Source organism: Salmo salar, chromosome 14 (genome assembly GCF_965601325.2).
Source record: "Salmo salar chromosome 14, fSalSal1, whole genome shotgun sequence".
Classification (NCBI taxonomy): domain Eukaryota; kingdom Metazoa; phylum Chordata; class Actinopteri; order Salmoniformes; family Salmonidae; genus Salmo; species Salmo salar.
The window spans coordinates 45864049-45882065 of NC_138304.1; the positions used below are offsets into that span (position 1 = coordinate 45864049).

Below are 18017 nucleotides of genomic sequence, written 5' to 3' on the forward strand. Positions count from 1 at the left end.
TGAGTAAGGTCATACAGAAGCTGGAGGTAGTTGAAATACTTCAACACTGTGCTAAGTAATGCGTGGCAATAAATAATATGGCAGAGTACAACAGTGTGTGCAGCTATTTCTACCGCTTTCCCATGTTGCGGGGTCTAGCCTGCTCCTGGGGAAATGGTTGGATGTGCTAGCTGTTAGCCTACATTACTACTGAAGTGCATAGTCTACTTCAGGTGAGCTCATCATTCCAGGCTTAGAACGACAGAGGTTCTTGGCAGACAGAGAATGGGCTGGTGTCTCCTACATTCCCTCCCCCCTCTCTCTCTCTCTCTCATGTGTTCTCTTGATCATCCTTCATGTTCTCTCGCATCCTTCTCTTTTCATTCTAGGGTTTTGATAACTTATTATTTATTTTTTTTAAACAAGAAGCAGATCAAACTATTTGGTCCTTTAAAAAACCAGCAGTATGTAAAATATTGTGTGATAAATACATGGGACTCTGGATGACAACATAACGTTTGTTTCCAACATCAGGGGCTGTTGTCCTAAAGAAGTTAAATCCGCTTTGTGTTTTTGTTTCCTTACCACGATACTAACAAGTATCACACTATACTGGTATCGTACCTGGCCATACTTCTCTTTTTCTATTCCTCCCTCTCTGCATTCTCTCCCTCCCCCTCTCTCGCCATCCTGTTTGTGTTAATTAGTGACAGTACAGGGGGAGGAGTGTTGACCATCATTCTGGTTGGTAGCTACACTTCTACAGGCCTCCTTAGCACCAGCGCCACACACACTGTAGCAACATAGCTAGTGGCTACACTCCCCCAGAGAGGCAGGGATCAGGGTGAATAGAATGGAGGGTAAGGTTGTTCCAATACCCAAATAATCACGGTCATAAAGACAGACCGCTCAATGATATGGTCAACTGAATCCTTAGTACCATCGCCACACACACAGTAGCAACATAGCTAGTGGCTACACACACACATTATTTCTCAAATGAAACCCCATTCATTCAAGCCACACTGTGGCTTAATACACAGAGCCAGTATCAAGGCCAGCATACTTCTTCATGACGTGACATCCAGCCAGGAAACTGGACCTTAATTTATTTGTCAGGGACATTGAACAACATGCCAACGCACCAGACGTATCGGTAGTCCTGACCACTAGGGGTTCATTAAACACCTTGCTTCTACACAGTGGTTAAAGTTTAACCAGCCAGCAGCACTCTAACAAAGACACTGCCGTTACTCCCCTATGCAGAGAAGGCCTGCAGGAAATAGCGCTATAGCCTCAGAAAACTACTGGATATTACCATGGTTGGTAGAATAAAAAAACATGACAAACTCTAGGCCTGCATGTAACTGTCCACCTGCCTTGGGGATGGAGACAGGCCTGGTGTTCTGCTGTGGGAATAAGTGGTTGTCTTGTCCTGTTTTTTTTTATTTAGCTGTGAATATCACCATGACTTTGGCCTGAACCACCTCAGAAGATAAGTGTAACAGATGGATTGTGCAAATACAGTGGCTCGTCACTGGTGAGTAACAGAATAAATGCCATCTATGATTCCACCTCACTGTCGTTGCGCAAAAGGAAGTTGGAATTAGTGTTGTTTTTTCACAATGGGTTTAACCAAGGTTTTAGATCCAGAGGAAAAGGCTGGATGTGTGAGTTAAGAGAATTTCTGTTCTTTACTGTTATATTTAAAAATATATATAATAATAATAAATAAGAATGTGTTCTTAACTGACTTGTCTAGTTAAATAAAGGTTAAATATAATATGGGTACTTCATTAGTTAGCCTATCATATAGACGCAGATCAAAAATACCTTTTATTTTAAATTCTGCTGTGCTTCAGTCAGGGCTCGCTCCAAATCATGAATCTAAAAACGACATATTTCAGTTCCACTTCTCCGCTCGGATTAAATATCTTTGCTCTCGTCATTGGATCACAAGCGCTCTGACTGACGTGTAGGCTACTTTTCTGGCTACATACTTTCAATTAGAAAGAGTAGATATATGATTGCCATGCATTGTTTTCAGCAACAACAAAAAATACTTTTATTGTAAGCTAATGTCTGTGTCTGTCTGGCTGCTAGCCAAATAGCGTTGCACTTCTGTTTAGAGGTCGACCGATTAATCGGAATGGCCAATTAATTAGGGCCAATTTCAAGTTGTCATAACAATTGGTAATTGGTATTTTTGGACACCGATCATGGCCGATTACATTGCACTCCACGAGGAGACTGAGTGGCAGGCTGACTAACTGTTGTGCGGGTGCAGCAAGGAGCCAAGGTAAGGTGCTAGCTAGCATTAAACTTATCTTATAAAAAAACAATCAATCTTAACATAATCACTAGTTAACTACACATGGTTGATGATATTACTAGTTTATCTAGCTTGTCCTGCATTGCAGATGTGTTGCATATTATTGATGCGGTGCCTGTTAATTTATCATTGAATCATAGCTTACTTCGCCAACCGGGTGATGTAACAAGCGCATTCGCGAAAAAAAGCACTGTCGTTGTACCAATGTGTACCTAACCATAAACATCAACGCCTTTCTTAACCTGTTGGGGCTCGGGGGCAGTATTGAGACATTTTGAAAAAAATATGTGCCCATTTTTAACTGCCTCCTACACCAACTCAGAAGCTAGGATATGCATATTATTAACACATTCGGATAGAAAACACTCTGAATTTTCTAAAACAGTTTGAATGGTGTCTGTAAGTATAACAAAACTCATATTGCAGGCAAAAACCTGTGAAAAATAGATCCAAAAAAAATGTGAATTTTGGGACTGTACTATTTAGTGTCATTGTTTTATAGATACCATAGTGAGAAAGGATTCATTTCGCAACACCTACGGCTTCCACTAGATGTCAACGATCTTTATAAAGTTTATAAATCAATACACAACTATATATTTTTAAACCTGCATATTTTGTTAATATTGCCTGCTAACATGAATTTCTTTAAACTAGAGAAATTGTGTCACTTCTCTTGCGTTCTGTGCAACAGAGTCAGGGTATACGCAGCAGTTTGGGCCGCCTGGCTCGTTGCGAACTGTGTGAAGACCATTTCTTCCTAACAAAGAGAGCCAACTTCGCCAAACGGGGGATGATTTAACAAAAGCGCATTTGCGAAAAAAAAGCACAATCGTTGCACGAATGTACCTAACCATAAACATCGTTGCCTTTCTTAAAATCAATACATAGAATTATTATTTTTTTTAAACCTGCATATTTAGTTAAAAGAAATCCAGGTTAGCAGGCAATATTAACCAGGTGAAATTGTGTCACTTCTCTTGCACGCAGAGTCAGGGTATATCCAGCAGTTTGGGCCACCTGGCTCGTTGCAGACTAATTTGCCAGAATTTTACATAATTATCACATAACGTTGAAGGTTGTGCAATGTAACAGCAATATTTAGACTTATGGATGCCACCCGTTAGATAAACGGAACGGCTCCGTATTTCACTGAAAGAATAACCTTTTTGTTTTCTAAATGATAGTTTCCGGATATGACCATATTAATGACCCAAGGCTCGTATTTCTGTGTGTTATTATATTATAATTAAGTCTATGATTTGATAGAGCAGTCTGACTGAGCAGTGGTAGGCAGCAGCAGGCTCGTAAGCATTCATTCAAACAGCACTTTCCTGAGTTTGCCAGCAGCTCTTTGCAATGCTTCAAGCATTGCGCTGTTTATGACTTCAAGCCAATCAACTCCCGAGATTAGGCTAGCAATACTAAAGTACCTATTAGAACATCCAGTAGTCAAAGGTATATGAAATACAAATCGTATAGAGAGAAATAGTCCTATAATAACTACAACCTAAAACTCCTTACCTGGGAATATTGAAGACTCATGTTAAAAGGAACCACCAGCTTTCATATGTTCTCATGTTCTGAGCAAGGAACTTATAAGTTACCTTTTTTTACATGACAAATATTGCACTTTTACTTCCTTCAACACTTTGTTTTTGCATTATTTAAACCAAATTGAACATGTTTCATAATTTATTTGTGACTAAATTGATTTTATTGATGTATTATACACTGCTCAAAAAAATAAAGGGAACACTTAAACAACACAATGTAACTCCAAGTCAGTCACACTTCTGTGAAATCAAACTGTCCACTTAGGAAGCAACACTGATTGACAATACATTTCACATGCTGTTGTGCAAATGGAATAGACAACAGGTGGAAATTATAGGCAATTAGCAAGACACCCCCAATAAAGAAGTGGTTCTGCAGGTGGTGACCACAAACCACTTCTCAGTTCCTATGCTTCCTGGCTGATGTTTTGGTGACTTTTGAATGCTGGCGGTGCTTTCACTCTAGTGGTAGCATGAGACGGAGTCTACAACCCACACAAGTGGCTCAGGTAGTGCAGCTCATCCAGGATGGCACATCAATGCGAGCTTTGGCAAGAAGGTTTGCTGTGTCTGTCAGCGTACTGTCCAGAGCATGGAGGCGCTACCAGGAGACAGGCCAGTACATCAGGAGACGTGGAGGAGGCCGTAGGAGGGCAACAACCCAGCAGCAGGACCGCTACCTCCGCCTTTGTGCAAGGAGGAGCAGGAGAAGCACTGCCAGAGCCCTGCAAAATGACTTCCAGCAGGCCACAAATGTGCATGTGTCTGCTCAAACGGTCAGAAACAGACTCCATGAGGGTGGTATGAGGGCCTGACGTCCACAGGTGGGGGTTGTGCTTACAGCTCAACACCGTGCAGGACGTTTGGCATTTGCCAGAGAACACCAAGATTGGCAAATTTGCCACTGGCGCCCTGTGCTCTTCACAGATGAAAGCAGGTTCACACTGAGCACGTGACAGAGGTCTGGAGACGCCGTGGAGAACGTTCTGCTGCCTGCAACATCCTCCAGCATGACCGGTTTGGCGGTGGGTCAGTCATGGTGTGGGGTGGCATTTCTTTGGGGGGCCGCACAGCCCTCCATGTGCTCGCCAGAGGTAGCCTGACTGCCATTAGGTACCGAGATGAGATCCTCAGACCCCTTGCGAGACCATATGCTGGTGCAGTTGGCCCTGGGTTCCTCCTAATGCAAGACAATGCTAGACCTCATGTGGCTGAAGTGTGTCAGCAGTTCCTGCAAGTGGAAGGCATTGATGCTATGGACTGGCCCGCCCGCTCCCCAGACCTGAATCCAATTGAGCACATCTGGGACATCATGTCTCGCTCCATCCACCAACGCCACGTTGCACCACAGACTGTCCAGGAGTTGGCGGATGCTTTAGTCCAGGTCTGGGAGGAGATCCCTCAGGAGACCATCCGCCACCTCATCAGGAGCATGCCCAGGCGTTGTAGGGAGGTCATACAGGCACGTTGAGGCCACACACACTACTGAGCCTCATTTTGACTTGTTTTAAGGACATTACATCAAAGTTGGATCAGCCTGTAGTGTGGTTTTCCACTTTAATTTTGAGTGTGACTCCAAATCCAGACCTCCATGGGTTGATAAATTGGATTTCCATTGATTATTTTTGTGTGATTTTGTTGTCAGCACATTCAACTATGTAAAGAAAAAAGTATTTAATAAGATTATTTCATTCATTCCGATCTAGGATGTGTTATTTTAGTGTTCCCTTTATTTTTTTTAGCAGTATATTAAGTTCAAATAAGTGTTCATTGTTCATTCAGTATTGTTGTAATTGTCACTATTACAAATATATATAAATATATATATATATAACAAAAAACAATTGGCTGATTAATCGGTATCGGCGTTTTTTTTTAAGTCCTCCAATAATCGGTATCGGCGTTGTCATGTGATAAACTATTTTCTGCCGAATGTGTTATGAACTATAGTTCATGCCCCATCTCACTCTATTGAAGCAAAAAACGTTCAATATGAAAACATGTATTTTTTAAATATTTTTTATAAAATGGTCTGTTTTTTGAAAATGCTGATGTATCCTAGATGCGACCCCTGGATGTATCCTGGCCATGAGCGTAGGTACACCACCCTGGCAGCCCCATCTGCTGCTGGGCGGGTAGATCATCGGTCACTCCAGCATGGAGGTTGGTCAGTGTGCCCCTCTCCCCAGGCAGCACACCTTGGAACATCCATCATCTCTCTGTCACTGTGTTACTGCTGGGAGGCATGAAATCCCCACCACCACCACCACCCACCCTGCTCCACTGAACTGCTACAGAACCTGCTGTGGTACTCTCACACACACACAACCTTCACCTACAGAGAGGCTGGGATCAGGGTGAATAGAATGGAGGGTAAGGTTGTTCCAATACCCAAATAACCACGGTCATAAAGACATCATTGAGCAGTCTAAGGCCAACTGAATCATAACATGGTGAGATTGACTATACCATAAACAGTTCAGCCTAGCTAAGTGCCAGCCCCATTACGAGCAAAACAAATTGAGTGGTTTGACCCCTAACTGTAATTAAATCTAGCAACAAGATTAGGCTACCTGTCAAACTAAAATATTCATAAAACAATCATAGCATCGAGCAGGGCTAATCAACTGGCAAGATTCAGCACATTTATCCATTTTTAAAAATGGCCCTTTGATCAATTCTGAACATATTTTTTTTTGAGCCATACCATTTTTTTTTACTGTAGTTCTGCCCATTAACGCTGTGAATCAATACCAGTTACAGCCTATCAGTGCTGCTAACATCAGCCAATCGGAGCTCCAAACATCTGGCAATGCCATTGTACCAGTCCGCCGCCTCAGCCAAGCTATTTTACAAGCTGGATAGAAAATTTTACAAACATTTAGCACAGAGAATGTAAGCTGACAAAATGTCCCCTCAATTCAAAACGAAATAAAGTTGGATGATGATAATCGCTATCGGTTCTTTCAACAAAGATGAGATCGCTACACCATGCTTAACTCAGCGGTGTGTTAAAAAACACCATGGACTCAGTCAGGCCTATCCTAAACTTCATCCGATTAACATCTGGCTTGCAACATGGCTTATTTTGTAGTCTGCTGAAAGACATGTCTGCTAAGCATCATGATCTACGTTTACATCATGCTGTTAGGTGGCTATGCAAGGGTAATTCTCTCAAGAGAGTATGTGAGTTTAGGGAGGAGATAGTTGCTTTTGTCCACGATTGCCACGACAACAAAACCGCTGACGTCACTCCACGAGGGTCCCTTACAGCTGGAGTTAGTAGACATGTTCACATCAGCTGATCCGAGGCAGGCGCTTCGGTCTGTGTGAAGTTTTGGACTGAGCATGTTATTGCAGCGCAAATCCCAAACATAAGAGCATTGGCGTGTTTTCTTTTAACAACGTTTTGATCAACATACACATGTGGATCCAGCTTCTCTTACATTCATTCCAGAAAAACGAACACATGTTCCTCCTTGTCAAACGTGAATCTTACATTTACATTTTACATTTTAGTCATTTAGCAGACGCTCTTATCCAGAGCGACTTACATTAGTGAATGCATACATTTCATACAATTTCATACATTTTTTTTTCTTTTCTGTGCTTTTCTGTGCTTCATCAAAGCCTGCGGGTTGCCCTGACTCCTGCCAAACTTTTCTGCTCTTTCCCTAATCTAAACAGTGCAATTTCTCCCATTAGAAGGGAAACACGTGTGTGTGTGTGTGTGTGTGTTTTTCTTATATTAAGACAGGAAAGAATGAACTGAATAGATATAGAACAGAATGTGATGCTGGTCAACAGAGATATGCCATGTTTCCTATGTGTAAAAAAATGAAATGAAATGATAAATCCAAACAAAAGATGAATGTATGTACGTACAATACACTGTGTTAAGGACAAATGTGTTCCATTATTTCAAAAAGTTCATGCACTGAATTACTCTTAAAGCACTTCAAATAAACTTTTAGCAACATGTTATTTAAATAAAAGTGCTTTCTAAGATTCTAATTGTGTATTGTTTTTTTAAACCAGTCTTAGGAAGAGTAATCCCATGTAGAAAATATCTGGCCATATTCAAATCTGGCCCCTTTAAGAATATAGTTGAATAGCCCTGGCACAGAGGTTACAGTGGTTGTTGTTTAATAGCCCTGGCATAGAGAGTACAGTGGTTGTTGTTGAATAGCCCTGGCATAGAGAGTACAGTGGTTGTTGTTGAATAGCCCTGGCATAGAGAGTACAGTGGTTGTTGTTGAATAGCCCTGGCATAGAGAGTACAGTGGTTGTTGTTGAATAGCCCTGGCATAAAGAGTACAGTGGTTGTTGTTGAATAGCCCTGGCATAAAGAGTACAGTGGTTGTTGTTGAATAGCCCTGGCATAGAGAGTACAGTGGTTGTTGTTTAATTGCCCTGGCATAGAGAGTACAGTGGTTGTTGTTTAATTGCCCTGGCATAGAGAGTACAGTGGTTGTTGTTGAATAGCCCTGGCATAGATGGTACAGTGGTTGTTGTTGAATAGCCCTGGCATAGATGGTACAGTGGTTGTTGTTTAATTGCCCTGGCATAGAGAGTACAGTGGTTGTTGTTGAATTGCCCTGGCATAGAGAGTACAGTGGTTGTTGTTGAATAGCCCTGGCATAGAGAGTACAGTGGTTGTTGTTGAATAGCCCTGGCATAGATGGTACAGTGGTTGTTGTTGAATAGCCCTGTCATAGAAGGTACAGTGGTTGTTGTTGAATAGCCCTGTCATAGAAGGTACAGTGGTTGTTGTTGAATAGCCCTGGCATAGAAGGTACAGTGGTTGTTGTTGAATAGCCCTGGCATAGAGAGTACAGTGGTTGTTGTTGAATAGCCCTGGCATAGAGAGTAGTGGTTGTTGTTGAATAGCCCTGGCATAGAGAGTAGTGGTTGTTGTTGAATAGCCCTGGCATAGAGAGTAGTGGTTGTTGTTGAATAGCCCTGGCATAGAGAGTAGTGGTTGTTGTTGAATAGCCCTGGCATAGATGGTACAGTGGTTGTTGTTGAATAGCCCTGGCATAGAAGGTATAGTGGTTGTTGTTGAATAGCCCTGGCATAGAAGGTATAGTGGTTGTTGTTGAATAGCCCTGGCATACAGAGTACAGTGGTTGTTGTTGAATAGCCCTGGCATACAGAGTACAGTGGTTGTTGTTTAATTGCCCTGGCATAGAGAGTACAGTGGTTGTTGTTTAATAGCCCTGGCATAGAGAGTACAGTGGTTGTTGTTGAATAGCCCTGGCATAGAGAGTACAGTGGTTGTTGTTGAATAGCCCTGGCATAGAGAGTAGTGGTTGTTGTTGAATAGCCCTGGCATAGAGAGTACAGTGGTTGTTGTTGAATAGCCCTGGCATACAGAGTACAGTGGTTGTTGTTGAATAGCCCTGGCATACAGAGTACAGTGGTTGTTGTTGAATAGCCCTGGCATAGAGAGTACAGTGGTTGTTGTTGAATAGCCCTGGCATAGAGAGTACAGTGGTTGTTGTTGAATAGCCCTGGCATAGAGAGTAGTGGTTGTTGTTGAATAGCCCTGGCATAGATGGTACAGTGGTTGTTGTTGAATAGCCCTGGCATAGAGAGTACAGTGGTTGTTGTTGAATAGCCCTGGCATAGAGAGTACAGTGGTTGTTGTTGAATAGCCCTGGCATAGAGAGTAGTGGTTGTTGTTGAATAGCCCTGGCATAGAAGGTACAGTGGTTGTTGTTGAATAGCCCTGGCATAGAAGGTACAGTGGTTGTTGTTGAATAGCCCTGGCATACAGAGTACAGTGGTTGTTGTTGAATAGCCCTGGCATAGAAGGTACAGTGGTTGTTGTTGAATAGCCCTGGCATAGAGAGTACAGTGGTTGTTGTTTAATTGCCCTGGCATAGATGGTACAGTGGTTGTTGTTGAATAGCCCTGGCATAGAAGGTATAGTGGTTGTTGTTGAATAGCCCTGGCATAGAGAGTACAGTGGTTGTTGTTGAATAGCCCTGGCATAGAAGGTATAGTGGTTGTTGTTGAATAGCCCTGGCATAGAGAGTACAGTGGTTGTTGTTGAATAGCCCTGGCATAGAAGGTACAGTGGTTGTTGTTGAATTGCCCTGGCATGTTCCTCCTTGTCAAAGGTGAATCTTCATCACTGCCTGCGGGTTGCCCTGACTCCTGCCAAACTTTTCTGCTCTTTCCCTAATCTCAACAGTTTTGGCCACCAAACCAGAGGCAGGATTCCCGAGGAAAGCAGGTTGAATTGTTGACAGAGAACTAGGGTCAGCGAGAGAAAGAGATTATTTTCCTCTCTCGGTAAGTAGGCAGTGCCTGTCTTTTATAGCAGCTCTCCGTCTGCATCAGTGCACAAAGGTAGAGGTCGACCGATTATGATTTTTCGACGCCTATACCGATTATTGGAGGACCCAAAAAAGCCGATACCAATTAAAATCAGCCGATTGTATTTATTTGTAATAATGACAATTACAACAATACTGAATGAACAATGAACACTTATTTTAACTTAATATAATATACTGCTCAAAAAAATAAAGGGAACACTTAAACAACACATCCTAGATCTGAATGAAAGAAATAATCTTATTAAATACTTTTTTCTTTACATAGTTGAATGTGCTGACAACAAAATCACACAAAAATAATCAACGGAAATCCAATTTATCAACCCATGGAGGTCTGGATTTGGAGTCACACTCAAAATTAAAGTGGAAAACCATACTACAGGCTGATCCAACTTTGATGTAATGTCCTTAAAACAAGTCAAAAAGAGGCTCAGTAGTGTGTGTGTGGCCTCCACGTGCCTGTATGACCTCCCTACAACGCCTGGGCATGCTCCTGATGAGGTGGCGGATGGTCTCCTGAGGGATCTCCTCCCAGACCTGGACTAAAGCATCCGCCAACTCCTGGACAGTCTGTGGTGCAATGTGGCGTTGGTGGATGGAGCGAGACTTGATGTCCCAGATGTGCTCAATTGGATTCAGGTCTGGGGAACGGGCGGGCCAGTCCATAGCATCAATGCCTTCCTCTTGCAGGAACTGCTGACACACTCCAGCCACATGAGGTCTAGCATTGTCTTGCATTAGGAGGAACCCAGGGCCAACCGCACCAGCATATGGTCTCACAAGGGGTCTGAGGATCTCATCTCGGTACCTAATGGCAGTCAGGCTACCTCTGGCGAGCACATGGAGGGCTGTGCGGCCCCCCAAAGAAATGCCACCCCACGCCATGACTGACCCACCGCCAAACCGGTCACGCTGAAGGATGTTGCCGGCAGCAGAACGTTCTCCACGGCGTCTCCAGACTGTCACGTCTGTCACGTGCTCAGTGTGAACCTGCTTTCATCTGTGAAGAGCACAGGGCGCCAGTGGCAAATTTGCCAATCTTGGTGTTCTCTGGCAAATGCCAAACGTCCTGCACGGTGTTGAGCTGTAAGCACAACCCCCACCTGTGGACGTCAGGCCCTCATACCACCCTCATGGAGTCTGTTTCTGACCGTTTGAGCAGACACATGCACATTTGTGGCCTGCTGGAAGTCATTTTGCAGGGCTCTGGCAGTGCTTCTCCTGCTCCTCCTTGCACAAAGGCGGAGGTAGCGGTCCTGCTGCTGGGTTGTTGCCCTCCTACGGTCTCCTCCACGTCTCCTGATGTACTCGCCTGTCTCCTGGTAGCGCCTCCATGCTCTGGACACTACGCTGACAGACACAGCAAACCTTCTTGCCACAGATCGCATTGATGTGCCATCCTTGATGAGCTGCACTACCTGAGCCACTTGTGTGGGTTGTAGACTCCGTCTCATGCTACCCCTAGAGTGAAAGCACCGCCAGCATTCAAAAGTGACCAAAACATCAGCCAGGAAGCATAGGAATTGAGAAGTGGTCTGTGCTCCCCACCTGCAGAACCACTCCTTTATTGGGGGTGTCTTGCTAATTGCCTATAATTTCCACCTGTTGTCTATTCCATTTCCACAACAGCATGTGAAATGTATTGTCAATCAGTGTGGCTTCCTAAGTGGACAGTTTGATTTCACAGAAGTGTGATTGACTTGGAGTTACATTGTGTTGTTTAAGTGTTCCCTTTATTTTTTTTGAGCAGTGTACATCAATAAAATCAATTTAGCCTCAAATAAATAATGAAACATGTTCAATTTGGTTTAAATAATGCAAAAACAAAGTGTTGGAGAAGAAAGTAAATGTGCAATATGTGCCATGTAAAAAAGCTAACGTTTAAGTTCCTTGCTCAGAACATGAGAACATATGAAAGCTGGTGGTTCCTTTTAACATGAGTCTTCAATATTCCCAGGTAAGAAGTTTTAGGTTGTAGTTATTATAGGACTATTTCTCTCTATACCATTTGTATTCATATACCTTTGACTATTGGATGTTCCAATATGTACTTTAGTATTGCCAGTGTAACAGTATAGCTTCCGTCCCTCTCCTCGCCCCTACCTGGGCTCGACCAGGAACACATCGACAACAGCCACCCTCGAAGTATCGTTACCCATCGCTCCACAAAAGCCGCGGCCCTTGCAGAGCAAGGGGAACAACTACTTCAAGGTCTCAGAGCGAGTGACGTCACCGATTGAAACGCTATTAGCGCGCACCCCGCTAACTAGCTAGCCATCTCACATCGGTTACACCAGCCTAATCTCGGGAGTTGATAGGCTTGAAGTCATAAACAGCTCAATGCTTGAAGAACAGCGAAGAGCTGCTGGCAAACGCACAAAAGTGCTGTTTGAATTAATGCTTACGAGCCTGCTGCTGCCTACCACTGCAGTCAGACCGCTCTATCAAATATCAAATCATAGACTTAAACATAATAGCACACAGAAATACGAGCCTTAGGTCATTAATATGGTCAAATCCGGAAACTATCATTTCGAAAACAAAACGTTTATTCTTTCAGAGAAATACGGAACCGTTCCGTATTTTATCTAACGGGTGGCATCCATAAGTCTAAATATTCCTGTTAAATTGCACAACCTTCAATGTTGTCATAATTACGTAAAATTCTGGCAAATTAGTTCACAACGAGCCAGGCGGCCCAAACTGTTGCATATACCCTGACTCTGCGTGCAATGAACGCAATAGAAGTGACAATTTCCCTAGTTTAATATTGCCTGTTAACCTGGATTTCTTTTAACTAAATATGCAGGTTTAAAAAAAATATACTTCTATGTATTGATTTTAAGAAAGGCGTTGATGTTTATGGTTAGGTACATTCATGCAACGGTTGTGCTTTTTTCGCAAACGCGCTTGTTAAATCACCCGTTTGGCGAAGTAGGCTGTGATTCAATGATAAATGAACAGGCACCGCATCGATTATATGCAACGCAGGACAAGCTAGATAAACTAATAATATCAACCATGTGTAGTTAACTAGTGATTATGTTAAGATTGTTTTTTAATAAGATACGTTTAATGCTAGGTAGCACCTTACCTTGGCTCCTTGCTGCACTCGCATAACAGGTAGTCAGCCTGCCACGCAGTCTCCTCGTGGACTGCAATGTAATCGGCCATGATCGGTGTCCAAAAATGCCGATTACCAATTGTTATGACAACTTGAAATCAGCCCTAATTAAATCGGCCATTCCAATTAATCTGTCGACCTCTAGTTGTTGTTGAATATCCCTGGCATAGAGGCTACAGTGGTTGTTCTGAGCACTTAAAGCCATTGGCTATCAGGCTATTATGATAACTAAGATGGTGGGAAAGAAGAGAGAGAATTGACAGCTTTGTGCCTGATGTGATGTGCTTGGAGGGCTTTCATTGAATATAAGAATATGACAACACACTTCCTCTTTACAAAGCCGGGGCTGAACCCCCATGGCAACCTATTCCATATACAGTTACAGTTCACTATATAGGGAATGGGTGCCATTTGGGACACAAATCAGGCTTTTGTGTTGTGCACTGATGCAGACAGAGAGCTGCTATAAAAGACAGGCACTGCCTACTTACCAAGAGAGGAAAATAATCTCTCTCTCTTGCTGACCCTAGTTCTCTGTCAACAATTCAACCTGCTTTCCTCGGGAATCCTGCCTCTGGTTTGGAGGCCAAGTGGCCCTGTGCATTTATGTAAAATTGGCCATTATTATAGGACAGTATGAAAGCATATATAAAGAGCAGAGCCATAGAAACAGTATATGACTGATACAAGGAAGTACAGCAAAAACTGTATATAGGACTGAAGGTTAGAATCAGAAATGTGATTCGGATGAGAGCCAACAGGGATGTAGGTCTTGCCTGGATCCAAACTTAATTGTTCTGCTTCAACATGAAGTGAAACATTACTGTGCCGCTTGGATCCAGGCTAACAGAGACAAGCTTTTCTCTACTAAAATATTATTGCCTTTACTACTGTTCATTCACAAATGTATAGAACAGCCAATGCTTATATATAGCCTGGTTGCCTTAATAATGAGTGGCATGTCCCTGCACTTGACAAACCAATTAAATGCTTCATACCAGATTCCCCAAATACTTGACATTCCTAGGCGGTCATCTCAGAAATAGTATGGATGTTCTGCTTCCAGAAACAACTCATTTAATTACCTAGACACAATAGTGCTGGCTGGGCGGCCATGTAGACTTAGCATGAAATACAACAGGTCTGGCAGAAGTTACTGGTAATACACGTTTGGCCAGTCTCCCTCTGGGAAAAAACACAATCACAGACTCGGCATCACACAAGGAGTGTTAGGCAACATCTGTGTTTGACAAGTGATTTCAATCTTTGAATACAATTACTGATCACCATTCACTAGCTATAATTGAACCACAAACAGTGACATCTCAAAATAGACTCTCTAATCTCTAATCTATTGCAAATTAAAAAAACAAAAAAAGGTTATTCAATGTAGGTTATTCATATGATGCTGTTAAATGGTTCAGTCCAGTTATGACAACACACCAGCTTCATTAGCTGACTATGAGGACCCTGACAAGAATCAAACATCCAGCTAACGTTTGCTTGCTTCATCGCCAACACCAGTTAGGTAGCCTCTAACTAAGTTCAATGTAACGTTAGTTAAGTCATGTCTCAGAACCTGTAGCCATTAAGCAATGGGGGGGAAGTTTCACTTGCTTAAAATAGATTTGAGATAAAATAACTTGTATGCTAAACTAGCAGCTAGCTAAATGTCTGGATAGTTCCACTTGCCTGTCAAGTTTCTCTCTAACGTTAACGTTACCTGGCTAACTATCTGGCTAATAAAGCGTAGACCAAGTTACTAACGAGACAAATAACGATTTGTTTAATCCCAAAACAATTTGCAAACCCTAACTGTGTACTTACCCTTTGTAGTAAGCTTTTACCCGGACTTGGTAAGGGTTCTCGCCGGGGTGAGACATGCTGCTGTCCCGCAACGTCGGCATTATAAACTCTCAGATTCAGACACTCCGCTCGCTGAAGATGCCTTCCTACTGCGGCTAACTTAGCTGTGTACCACACCCAAACCTCTCTTCTGTACCTATATCGATAGATAAAATAATTAGCTAGCTGACTAGCTATGGAAACGAACAATTGGCGCTTTCTTAATTTGACAAAATTCAGACATAAAGTAATGTAAAACTTGAAGTAATCCGCCTAACAACACTCCTTACTACTGTAAAGGCCTCGCGACGGACGAATCCATTAGTGGAATGTAAGAGGGGCAACAAATTACTTCAAATCAACAAACTAAACAAGAAGATACAAAATATTTTTCTGCGTTCATTGTATATAAAACATATATATAATACAAGGCAAATAATGTTAATCTCATATATTATAATGATAGACAATGAGTACATTTTCAGTTCAACACAATACTTTAAAATGAATGTGTTCGCCAGCATTCCGATTGTACCAACTGAAATGTGAGGGGGGGATAGTCTACATCTGATTCGGACCAGCGTCATACGAACCATCCTGAGCTAGACCTTTATGGGGTCCTTGGGAATTACATTGTATATTGCCATTTCTACATATAATTTCAATTCTATAAAATATGTGGAAGTTGAAATGGAGTTATTGATATGAAAATCATATTTTGGAAATATAGATTGGTATTCTTTTTGCCATACAAAACTAGACCACGCTACAGTCATACAGAATCCATGATGATGCATGAAAGACAGATACCAGCAGTTCTCTGTTCAACATTAGCATGATTTATGAAGTCTGGAAAACCTGTGGTATCTTTTCCCGAGTCTTGTGTCACCTAGTGGACATACAAATACCTAGTATTGCAATAGATACTACCAGTAAAACTTTACATTTTTTGTTTGTTGCATGTTGAATGATTTTGCTTGCATTAATTCTCAAAACGCTCCAACAAAAAGACTAGACACAAAACTATTTGTATACAGGCTTACAAATAAGATACATTGGAGTCTTAGCCTATGGCATGCGCCTTGTGCACTCTCAATTGTGCAATTTATTTGTGAAAGCAGGAGCACTTACTATTTTCTACATCTAAAATAGAACCTTTTGATCTCTCCCAGAGCAGAAGAACACGATATCAGGTCATTAAAAACGACGTCTTGTAAATTGGACAGTCTGTACGTCTCCTACTCTCGGGCTTCGTCATAGGTCTATAAAAACTGTCTGCGCTATTCCTGGCCTAATCTAAGTTGTTGCCATGGTAACATTTTTTTGAGTCTGCAGAAGATTAATTTTGTGTGATTTGTTTTATATCATGGCAGCTATAGGGCTTAATTCTCAAAGCCTCTCTGATTACACAGACCATGTGCACACAAGACAATATCCTATTAAGGACATGTTAGTCTAATCTATTCTAGTTTTCCTGTGGCTCAGTTGGTAGAGCATGGTGTGTGCAACGCCAGGGTTGTGGGTTCAATTCCCATGGGGGGCCAGTACAAAAAAAAAATGCATGAAGTGAAATGTATGCAATCACTACTGTAAGTTGCTCTGGATAAGAGTGTCTGCTAAATGACTAAAATGTAAATGCACACCGATGGTGCAAAATACTAAATGGTGACTTGAGAGTAGACTATTTAATGTATTAGGCTACAAAGTTAAATCAGCAATAAAGGATATGTTGTGTTAAATAATTTAATGTAGGCCTAATTTTATTCAAAAGGTTGTCAAGCAATAAAGATTTAAATGCAATTTTAGCAATTTCTTGATACAGTAGTGTATATAAATTAGAGGCATTTATTTGTGGTGATAATGGCTGTAAAAGCCTTGACTTTGTCTCCAAAATGAGAAATGTTTTTTTTTTAATTAACATTTCTTTTTACAGTAAATACCACCATCACCGTCCAATCCCAGCCCGGGGATGGCCTCCCAGTCCCCTCCTCTTCCTGTCAGCAGCCCGTCCCCACCCCACCTCCCCAGCAGACAGTGACCACCCCACCTCCCCAGTAGTGTCGTCATCAGCCCCTTCTCCTCTCCTGTGTCCCAGCATGCTCCAGCCCCAGCTGTTCTGCCAGCTCCAGCTCCAGCCCTCCACCCTGCGTCTTGGCCCCATCTCCCAGGCCTCTCTCCCCAGACTGCTCCAGCCTCCTCTGGCATCTCTCAAGAGGCTGTCCCTGCACTCGGTTCAGGAGGTCCAGTCCACTGGGGTTCTGGTGTCAAAGGAGGAGCTCCCCGTAGCAGAGGCACTGATTCAGAAGCCCTTCCAGAATCTTCCAGCACACCACATGTTCCAGAATCTTTCCCAGACGTTCCAGAACCTTTCCCCTCCCCAGACCGTAGCTGTGGACCTGAAGGTGCAGCCACCCAACACATCCAGACCTCTGAGGAGAGAGGAGAGGACCCAAACCCTCCACCCACAATCTCTCCATTGGATGGTTCAAACAGACTCTGTAAAGACATACAGTCCAATTATACAGAGAACTGCACAGGTACACAACATTACTGTCTAACAATCATGTAAGCAGTGAGGACTGCTTTATAGCACTTTTCAAGACACTCAAACACAAAGTACTGGCAGTTCCCATAGAGCAACAACACACATAACTCTCTCTCTCAACCTCTCCTCCAGGCGGATTCCCTTGCGTCCCTCCATCCAGCCGCACTGTGATCCGCTCGTCATCCTCCTTTACACCAGTTGCTTCCCCCCTTTCCTTACTGCCTGCCACCGCGGTAAGAACAGAGCAGCAGACCACGCTTCCTGAAGCCTGGGAGGTGAGAACCAATGG

At 42.7% G+C, this 18017-nt stretch overlaps 1 protein-coding gene and 1 long non-coding RNA gene across 2 annotated transcripts in view; one reads left to right on the plus strand and one right to left on the minus strand.

Moving 5' to 3' along the window:
- LOC106569598 (protein kinase C iota type) overlaps positions 1-15519 on the minus strand; it is a 38627-nt gene extending 23108 nt beyond the window's left edge. The window contains exon 1 of the mRNA XM_014141117.3: positions 15166-15519. Within this exon, the coding sequence (XP_013996592.1) occupies positions 15166-15245 (80 nt within the window). The 5' untranslated portion in view covers positions 15246-15519. The remainder of the gene's footprint in view (positions 1-15165) is intronic.
- On the plus strand, positions 979-8026 carry LOC106569599 (uncharacterized). The gene is made up of 3 exons (XR_006758835.2): positions 979-1301; positions 1433-1519; positions 5930-8026. It is a non-coding gene; the product is annotated as an uncharacterized LOC106569599 (long non-coding RNA).
- Positions 15520-18017: the final 2498 nt, after the last annotated feature.